The sequence below is a fragment of the Boleophthalmus pectinirostris genome, unplaced genomic scaffold (genome assembly GCF_026225935.1).
Source record: "Boleophthalmus pectinirostris isolate CB_2022bp ecotype Guang Dong unplaced genomic scaffold, ASM2622593v1 HiC_scaffold_18, whole genome shotgun sequence".
Taxonomy (NCBI): Eukaryota; Metazoa; Chordata; class Actinopteri; order Gobiiformes; family Gobiidae; genus Boleophthalmus; species Boleophthalmus pectinirostris.
Genome location: NW_026571133.1, coordinates 27441107 through 27451063, shown reverse-complemented (window position 1 = coordinate 27451063; position 9957 = coordinate 27441107). Strand labels below are relative to the sequence as shown.

The 9957-nt window shown below is 38.2% G+C and overlaps 1 protein-coding gene and 1 long non-coding RNA gene across 2 annotated transcripts; both read left to right on the top strand.

Annotated features, from left to right (window-relative positions):
* Nucleotides 1-2402: 2402 nt before the first annotated feature.
* On the top strand, nucleotides 2403-3722 carry LOC129408952 (uncharacterized). The gene is made up of 4 exons (XR_008632198.1): nucleotides 2403-2746; nucleotides 2818-2969; nucleotides 3174-3266; nucleotides 3576-3722. It is a non-coding gene; the product is annotated as an uncharacterized LOC129408952 (long non-coding RNA).
* Nucleotides 3723-7401: 3679 nt separating this feature from the next.
* Nucleotides 7402-9685, top strand: edf1 (endothelial differentiation-related factor 1). Its single transcript, XM_020925133.2, has 5 exons — nucleotides 7402-7651; nucleotides 8499-8550; nucleotides 8757-8917; nucleotides 9028-9121; nucleotides 9214-9685. Exons 1-5 carry the CDS (start codon nucleotides 7574-7576, stop codon nucleotides 9273-9275), a joined length of 447 nt encoding a protein of 148 aa, XP_020780792.2. The 5' UTR covers nucleotides 7402-7573; the 3' UTR covers nucleotides 9276-9685.
* The last annotated feature ends 272 nt before the right edge of the window (nucleotides 9686-9957 follow it).

The window sequence follows — 9957 nt, the reverse complement described above, 5'->3', positions numbered from 1 at the left end:
TTTACTTGATACTTGATACTGTTACATAACCTTTTGAGGCAAACTCTGCAATCAAACAATTTCTGTAACTGTGAGACTTCTATGCCGGTCAGCTGGTATTTTGACTAGGGGTGTCAAATTATCGCGTTAATTGCGATTAATTAATTACGGTCATATTTAGCGCGTTATATTTTTTAATCGCGTTAATCTCATTTTTAATCTCTAACTTTACTGTTTTTGTACGTGAGTTGCCTTACTATAAAATCTGTTTTATGTGTTGTTGGGACAATAACACATCGCTTCCGCAAACAATTGTGATTTTCTTTCTCGTTCTCGCCGCATCTGCGATAAACCTGCACACGTCTGATCTCTGAAAACATCACGACACAAACACAGAACAGACTCACCTTCACCTTCAACACTCTGTCAGAACACTCATATTCCACTGAGTCGTGTCCTTCAGTCCCACAGAAGCTGAACCGCATCAGCGACACACGAGCATTTTTTTTTTTTTCTGCTTAGTTTATGCAAATTAGCCATGCGGTTTTTAAGTTTCGTTTCTGTGAGACTTGCGCAAATCAGCATTAAACACATTATAATGTCAAACGAGCTGATGTGGCTCTAGAGTGTTCCTGGTTCATATGTAATAATAATAATGTAATAATGAATTTAAATGAAAATACCTCAAGTTGAAGGCTTTTCTCAGCATTTTTTAGGTGAGATTAAAAAGAGATTAATTAGATTAATTCATTACAGATCATAATTAATTAATCTCTCAATTTTTTTAATCACCTGACAGCACTAATTTTGACCCAATCCACGTGAGCAAAATGCTCTAGTTGTCTCAGGTTTGAAGGGTGCCTTCTCCAGACAACATGTTTCAGATCATTTCACAGATGTTCAATAGGATTGAGATCTGGCCTCACAGAAGAATTCAGAACAGTTAAATGTGTTTTGTTCTTAACCATTCTTGGGTGTTTTTAGCTGTATGTTTTGGGTCATTATCTTGTTGAAAGACCCATGACCTACAACTGAGACCAAGCTTTCTGACACTAGGCAACACATTTTGGTCCAAAATACCTTCATTGTTTTGCTGCATCTGGAACAGGGTGTCTTGAATCTGTGCAAGGTACAACAGAATCTCAAAACAGCCCCAGAACAAAACCAAGCCTCCTCCATGCTTCACAGTAGGGACAGTGTTCTTTTCTTGGTGTGTTTCATTTTTGCATCTGTGAACATAGAGCTGATGTGTTTTGCCAAAGAGCTCCAGTTTTGTTTAATTTGTCCAAAGGACATTCTTCCACAAGCTTTATAGCTTTTCAATATATATTGTGGCAAATTCCAGTCTCACTTTTTTATGATTTGCTCTCAACAGTGGTGTCCTCACATGAAGTCCACTTTGGCTCAAACAGTGACGGATGTTGCGATCTGACACTGATGTACCTGGCCCTTCAAGTTCACATTTCATTTATTTGGAAGTTGTTCTGGGCTCTTTGGTTACCATTCGTATGATCCATCTCTTTAATATGTCATCAATTTTCCTCTTGCGGCCGCGTCCAAGGAGGTTGGCTACAGTCCTGTGGACATTAAACTTTTGAAAAATATGTGCAACTGTAATCACAGGAACATCACACTGCTTGGAGACGGTCTTATGGCCTTTATCTTTAACTTGCTTGTCTATCATTTTCTTTCTAACCTCCTGTCACAGTTCTCTTCTTCTCTTTCTCTGGTCCATGTTCAGTGTTGTATCCATCATGTCTCCAAACAGCACAATGACACATGTCCCCCTTTAAACAGGTAGACTGACTGAGGACACCTGTGACGCTAATTAAAGGACACACCTAAGTTTAACCCAATTGTCCCTATTGTCAAATTATTTGCAATCTTTTTTTATGGGTACACTGTAAACCCAAATTTTCTTTTACATATTAAGCCATGCTAATATTACTAATCTTTTTAATATTTTGCAAAAGGCGGGACCATTACTAAACAAAGTGTGAATTGTAAACTATTTTAAACTAGTATTTGCTGTACTAATGGCCCTGAGTGGAGACGGCTCACACTTGTATGTTTTTACCGGTGAAGGGAGGGGCGTGGCACCTGAACACTCCCAAACTGCACCAAACCACATTTGACTTCTGCTCGGACTGTTGGCTGCAATTCAGCGTCAGTCTTTTTTATCATCATATGGTAAGTGAATAAATATGGTTTCTGTTCCCGTGAGACTGAATAGTTGGTGACATTGGTTGACGCTTGCAGCCAAATAAGGCTAACGTGAAGTTAACTTGTGGTCACGATGCGCTCGCTATCATCTGTTAGCCGCTAACAGAGAACAGCTAATGCTAACAGTTAACGGTGTCTGAGCCGGTACTACCGGCATCTTTACCGGCCCGGTAGAGATGCGCGGAGGCGGACTCCGCGGCTAAACCGCGGCTCGGGCGGATGACGCGACGAAAAATACTATTTTAATCAAATTCGGGCGGGTGGCGGTTTAACGACGCATGGACCCACAGAACTCCTCACGTACACCGTGTCTTCTCACATACACCGTGTGCACCGCGCCTTTTTTTTAATCGAGACTCGTTTTCGTTGTTTGCTATATGATTGTTCTAAAATCTAAAATCGTGGGTGCAAATGGAGAGTTTGGAGTTCAAGTTTTTAGATTATCACCACAAAATTGCATAAAAGCTTTGGTTGGAATTAAACACTAAAACATATTTTCTGTTTTACAGGTGACTACCCAACATGCTGTGGAGCTGTAAATACTGTGAGTTCAGCTGTGATAAGAGAGGTTACAACCTCAGACCCTACAGAACACAGATTTCTTTCTTTTTTTAGATTTGTCTGGAATTCAAAAGGATTGTGGGAAAAGACCTGCACCAGGAATTTTATTCTGCCCTTGATAACCACACTACCCATTTTATTGAAAGTTTTAAAGCTAAGAGGGGCAACGTGGGTGACAGTTGGCACAGCTTTTGCAGCAAATACAGGTAAAACTTTTGTAACCCGGATAAAAATACATGTGTAGTAAAAGCATAAGTTCATAACAGTTAATCTAAAATGGATTAAAAGATAATTCATTTTTATTAAAATACATAGTTCATGTTAATGGTTAAATGTATATTTACAAAAGTGTTTGCGTCTCTTTATATTTCTTTTAATTTATCATACAGTATCCATTTTCTGTCTTACAGTCACTGGATTCTACTGAAAAAAGGACAGTCACACTAAGAGGTCTTCCTTACTTACTCGGAGACAGTCCCACCGAATTCTTCAAATCTAGCTTTGTAAGTGTACATTTTGTTTGTAATGTGAAACTTTTAGAATGTGACATTTATTGTATAATTTGAATATGCCAAAACTGACAAGTAGTCTATACATTACGAGCTTCAGCCATTCCATGAATATTATTTATCTTAAAGTCAGATTATTATTGATTTTCAAATATTTGTTTGAACATTTATCAGTCATCATGTCAGCATAAATTTAATTTCATACAATTTATGTTTTGTCATTCTTATTGAGTCTGTTCTAGTTCAGTAATTTCATTCACTAATGGTTATGTTTCTGGCATTAATTTTTTAGTTTTTCTTTAGGATGGTGATGAATCCTTTCGCCAAATGGACATTGGGATCTTGTTAGTAAATCTGAAGGTGTCTCTCTTCCAACACCAGATCTTCACCCAGCAAGCCTGAAAATCATCATTGAGGGTGAAATTGTTATGGACAAGCTGACAACCCTTATAACCCCTTGTTTGAATTGTGAAATGTAAAAAAGACTGCACTTTATTCAGGTTTAAGCATGTTATTATTGCACTATTTTTGCAATAAATTTGTGAGAAAAAAATTGTCATTTTATGTCAATTAAAAAAAAAAAAAAATGATGTATAATTTGCATCTAATTATTATAATTAATAAACATATTCAATAAATACTCAAATATCAGAAATACATACTGATAAAAATAAGTAATGATTACTGTAATACACAAGTAATGGTTAGTTAATTACTTGTAAACATTAGTTTTAGAAACTTAAGTTCTTTAGTAATGGGTTATCTTGGACAGAAGATTTTATGTAAACAGAGCTTGATTTGTTTAGTTTTTGATATTGTAAAAACTAGACATCCCAGTGCAATCACTTACCATGCACGGTTTTAGTAATGATTACTAATTTGGGTTTACAGTGTACCATCATTTTTGTCCTGGCCAGTTTCAATTAGTTTTTTTTTTTTTTTTTTATATAATTCTGTTGAACAACAATTCAAAAGCAGTGTCTGATTTTCATTGGTTATTTTTAAGGATCCCCCCCCCCCCCCCCCCCCATTTATTATTGTTTTTCTTAATTTCAAGTTATTTCAGTGACCATTGTTGATTTTTCTTTCATTACCAGAGGGGTACCAACAATTTTGTCTATGTCTGTATACTAGGGTGACCATTTTTCCATTTGTGAAAACCCGGACACTTTTGGGGGGGACTAATCTTGGACTTAAAAGAGAAAACGCCGAGCAGTTTGTCCGCAAAGCACGATCGGGCAATTGCCGCGTTTACCTCAGTGAGGTGCGGAGATCTCCATCGGTCCCGGTCTCGTGCGGTCAACTCTGAGCTCGTCCCAACAGTGAGTCCTGTTTGACTTCTGGTTTAGTCCTACTTCAGTCCTGGTTTAGTCCTCCTTTTCAGTCCTGGAATCAGTCCTGGGTTAGTCCTGGGTTAGTCCTGGTTTAGTCTTAGTTCAGTCCGTGGCGTGTGCAGCGCAAAAGTTTGATATAATCTCGGGTTAACGGGCAGGTGTGGTCCTGTTCTGGCGGGTGCGGTGCTGTACTGTACTGGGAGTCTCCAAAAATGTAGCCGTGCAGGACTCTGCGCTGTTGACTCCATTACGGAATAAATGAATCTTTGGTTCGTTACGAAGGAGGAAAATAACATAAAGACGACAGCCGCAATAAGTTTTAGAAGGATGCAAAGAGGGTTGTACCTCTCCTGTCTGAAAAAAGTGTATAAAGTGTGTGCTGAGGGGTTTTACAGCCTTAAAACAGACAGAATAATTGTAAAATATAAGGATTTCACCTATCACGGGTTATTTTTAGAACGTAACTCCTTCGATAAACGAGGGACACTGTACTCACACCTCAACCTGTGCACATGGCCTCTCACTTGTCCCGACCGGGACGGAAAACGGAGAATTTCTTGTACAAGCCATTGTTAAATGTGCATTTCGTTTCTGCATGTTGCAGACTGACCGACTGTTTGTGTCTCGCTCCTTCTGAGTCACAGACGCTACGAGAGACGCTCAGTATAATGTCCCCAGTGAACGGTACTGAAAACCCGGACATTTGCATCACTTTATTTAAAAAAACCCGGACGCCCCGGACAGGACGCAAAATACGGACATGTCCGGGGAAAAACGGACGTTTGGTCACCCTACTGTATACTATTTGACATGCACATATTTGACTTGATTTGCTTGCCCTATTACTAGCTTTTCACAGCCTTTTCAAATAAATAAATTATATGATATAATGTTATCTGTAATATTCTGAGGACTTTTCACCATTCAAAGAGGATATTTTTTCATCTTTAAATTATTTCTACCCACGACCCTTAGCCAAAGGGCCCAGTGCGCCCCAGGGATCGTGACTCCCTCTGTTCTTGGATTCCCTGGCAGTAAATAACTCTTAACTGTCTTTTAATTGTCTTCTTCTCTGATTCAGAATGGCTTCAAAGAGTGCAATTAGTCCTGACGAAAATCTCATGATGATGCAGGAGCTGGAGGATCGCCTTAAGGAGCAGATTGATAAACTTGAACATGTGCACCTCACTACTCTAGACATTAAGGAAAACCTTTCAGCGGTAGTAGCCTTAAAGACCAGTGGTCTAAATAGACTGACTGTACTAAGATCTCCGCTTTTCTTTTTTACAGACAAATAGAACTGACTTAAATGAGGCAATTTCAGACCATCTGGACTGGTTAAATGACTTGTCGGAGCGCTTGGACACACTTCACATGAATACAACTGTTTTTGTTCAGGTGATTTCATTACATTATAGCCTATGGATTATAGCAGTTTCTTAAAAAGAGTTCTAAAATTATAGAATTTGGGATTGTATGTTTGTAAATTGTTTAAATAGAAATTCCCTATTGCATTAACATACACAAACGAGTTCTATGCTACAGCATATGGTCTATGGTCTCTACATATTCCTCATGAGTATATATTTGAATAAACTGTCCTGTGTCTCTCTCATTTTGCTTTTTTTTTTTTTTTTTTTTAATTGTATTAAGTTTTGAAGGACTAATGTTCAGGGACACTGAGCCTCTATCTCCCTGATAAAATGCACAGAAATGAGGATGACTATAGCCTATATAAAGAGCTTTTTGGGCCTATGGAAGCTGAAATACATATCTATATATCTATAATCTTATTTCATTTTTAAATTCTTTCTTGTTTACAGATCAATCTGAAGCCTTGTGCGAGGACTGGGAAACATGACACAAAACACCACTCCCACAGAAGTCGCTTTCACCAAAACAATGATGCTCGCTCAGAATACACCTGGTCTCCCACTCGAAGGAACAGTGATGCTGCTTCTGAGATGTCCAGTAACTGGTGACGCCCTTTGCTCCAGGACCATGACAAAGGCTATTGGTCTAAACGTAGCCTCAGTTATATATGCATGTTTTCTATTTTCCTTTTATAGGCATAAATTATGTATTTCAGGCACAGTTGTGCATATCACAAATGTCGCCATCTTAAGAAATGCGCACATTTTCTTATTAAAATGAAATGAGTTTTGTTCCAACTTTTAGACAAATACAGTTTACATTTTTCTTTTGACTAATGAACAGATTTGGACAGGTGACCTTTGGTCTTTTTCGTCAGAGTAATACTTTTTAGCAGGCTCTATTGGGAAATGTATGTTTGGGCAATACATTGAATTAGCTTGACTAATTTCTGTTTTTAACAATCAGCAATGAGTAAAAACTAAATTTAGGTGTATTATTAAACATGTTTACTCCTCACTTTCTTATTAGCAAACAGAGGACAGGGGAGTAACACTTCAGCATGAAATGGTCCACTTACACGTGACGTGACTAGGCCCACTAAGCTACATGATAAAATCATTCAGATATAGGCGCATGTGTTTGTTTTGAAATCTGTTTGTAGTAGGACTGTATATTCTGTAGATTCAATATCTTTCTTTAATTTTAGGCCTACAGATCCTGATTGTAAATGCATTTTAGTTAGCTTTTTCGTGTTCATTAATACCAATTCATGAATTGCATTGGCAAGCAATCATTGTAATGATCTTTGATTTTGGTTCTGTTACTTTAATAGATCCATGGTACTACTGTTGAGCAGCCAAAAGGCCTGCATTGTTGTACCATTCCCCGCCACCTAGTGTCGCTAAAGTGACCGTTTTCATGATCTCGTCTGTTGTAAATAAAGCCGAGCGTGCTGCGTGCGTTGGACGCGTGGGTGAGACTTCTAGAAAGGACGGCGTAACGTCCCGATCCGAGACAATAACCATATTAGGCAGGCCAATTACAAGCTTTTTTGTATCACATATTGTACGAGTACCGAGTAATATAAAAAATATGGCTGAAAGCGACTGGGACACCGTGACGGTCTTACGGAAGAAGGGGCCGACCGCTGCTCAGGCCAGATCCAAACAGGTTAGCAGTGTGGCTACAGTGAACTAACTACTAACGCGGATATATATGGACCGAATTTAAGTCCAATTTGAAAGTATCGGGCATTATTGTTAAACTATATTTTACACTGAATGCGAAAATACTGGAAAAATTCCTGCTGAAATGGTCAATTCCGACAAGTTCTATGCTACGTGTTAAGTCACCAAAGATGAGCTAATCCGTTTTGTTGTTAAAAAAAAGCCTTAAAAGTTATTATTTCCGTAGATTCGTTTGAAAACACTTATTTAAAAATAAATGTAAGAATGGTATCTTGCTAGTTGGACTTCTACCATACAGTCTAATGCCGACCATGTTAAGCCTAAGTGAAGTTAACACTGCCTATGGGCTTCATTCGCAGTCGTTTGTACAACACGTCGGCCTGTGTCCTGTTATTCAGTCCAATTTTTACCTCAGGTTTTTATGTTAAGCGTATCTATTCAGAAGAACCACTCGAGTCACATTTTTAGCCAGTATAGGCTAACCATATGTTTCAGATTAACTATCTTGCAGAAAGTTATCAGCATTTGTTGTGGTATTGAATCCTTATCCTAACTTGCTGTAACGAACGCGAACTGTTACATGCAGGATAACCCTTCCACTTAGTTAGTTCGTTCCACATTAGTTACAACCAAAAATAACCGACTATATTACTTTCCTGTTTAATTATGTATTATCATTTATAATGCTGAAAGGCTGGAATTAAGATTTCGCGTTTTCCTAGGTTTCCTAGGGTTTGCGCCACTCAGTAGTGATCATAGATTGGGCAATTATTGACACACAGCCTGCGACTACTAATAAAATATTAACATTGTTGTTCTGTTGTGTCCAGGCAATCACTGCTGCCCAGAGACGTGGAGAAGAGGTCGAGACTTCCAAGAAATGTAAATAACAGAAGTTTTAATCTGTTTTGTTTGTTGAAATCACCCAGTCTATTTTAAAGTTAGTATATTTAATTATACAATTTACACTCAGTGTTTATGAGCATTATAAAAGTGAGTGAAAATTGATCTACCTGAAACTGGCCAAGTATGTAATGGAAGCCACAGATAATGAATGTGTTTCAGCATGCTTTATTTTATTTATTTAGGGTCTGCGGGACAGAACAAGCAGCACCTAGTGACAAAGAACACAGCCAAACTGGATCGAGAGACTGAGGAGCTGCACCATGACAGGGTTCCACTTGAGGTGGGGAAAGTAATTATGAAAGGCAGACAAGACAAAGGCCTGACTCAGAAAGACCTGGCCACTGTGAGTATTTTCTCATCACAATTTACTTACTACTTTACTAGTGGCACTAATCTTTTTTTATAAAATGTTATGTTTTGATCCACTCTTAACCATTATTTCTTGCACTGTAGAAAATAAATGAGAAACCCCAGATTATTGCAGACTATGAGGCTGGGAAAGCTATCCCCAACAACCAGATTATGGGCAAAATAGAGAGGGCGATCGGTGAGGACCGTGCATACTTTCTGATTCACAAATGTATTGATTCAAGTTTGTTACAAACTGTGATTGAACTGTGAAATATTATCTTTCTACAGGGCTCAAACTACGTGGGAGGGAAATTGGCCAACCTCTAGAGGCAAACCCCAAAAAGAAATGAACACAAAGCCTCGAAATCAGCCCTCCCTTCACCCATTGTTCCTACTAATGTCCTTTGAATCTCATCCTTACCTTGCCCCATATACCCTGACCTGAATTGCCCTCCTTGTCCCCCTACTGGGCTGATCACACCAATGTTCTGCATTAGAACTTGGTGCTTCGTTGTATATTGACAAAATCTGTTATACTTAAAATGAATGATTGAATGCATTTTCAGATTGAAAAGCTTTGTGAAGACTATTATTCTTTGCCATAGGCATTTGTATGATTCAGTCATATTAAAGATTAATGTCCATTAATCAGTTTCATGATCACATACTTAATATTCTGCCAAAAGTGCTTGATTGTATCTCACAATGGGTGGATTTTTTTGTTCTGCTTTCAAACAACACAATAAAGATAGCAAATCACTGTGTGATTTATCTTTTCTAAAATGAGATATTTTTATAGGAGTATTTAACCACCAGATGTCACCAGTATCCAATTTTTCTTTTCCTTTGAGGTGCTCGAGTTGAGCAGAAGCATTGACGCGGCAGACTTGATCTAGAATTACCACTAGATGTCAGTACCACTATACCTTTTGTGGAACTAATGGACTATGTTTACTGCCGGCTTGACACAATTGTACCTATTGAAAAACAATCACGTCTGTACTCGTCAAATATGCACCGTTTAGAAAATAA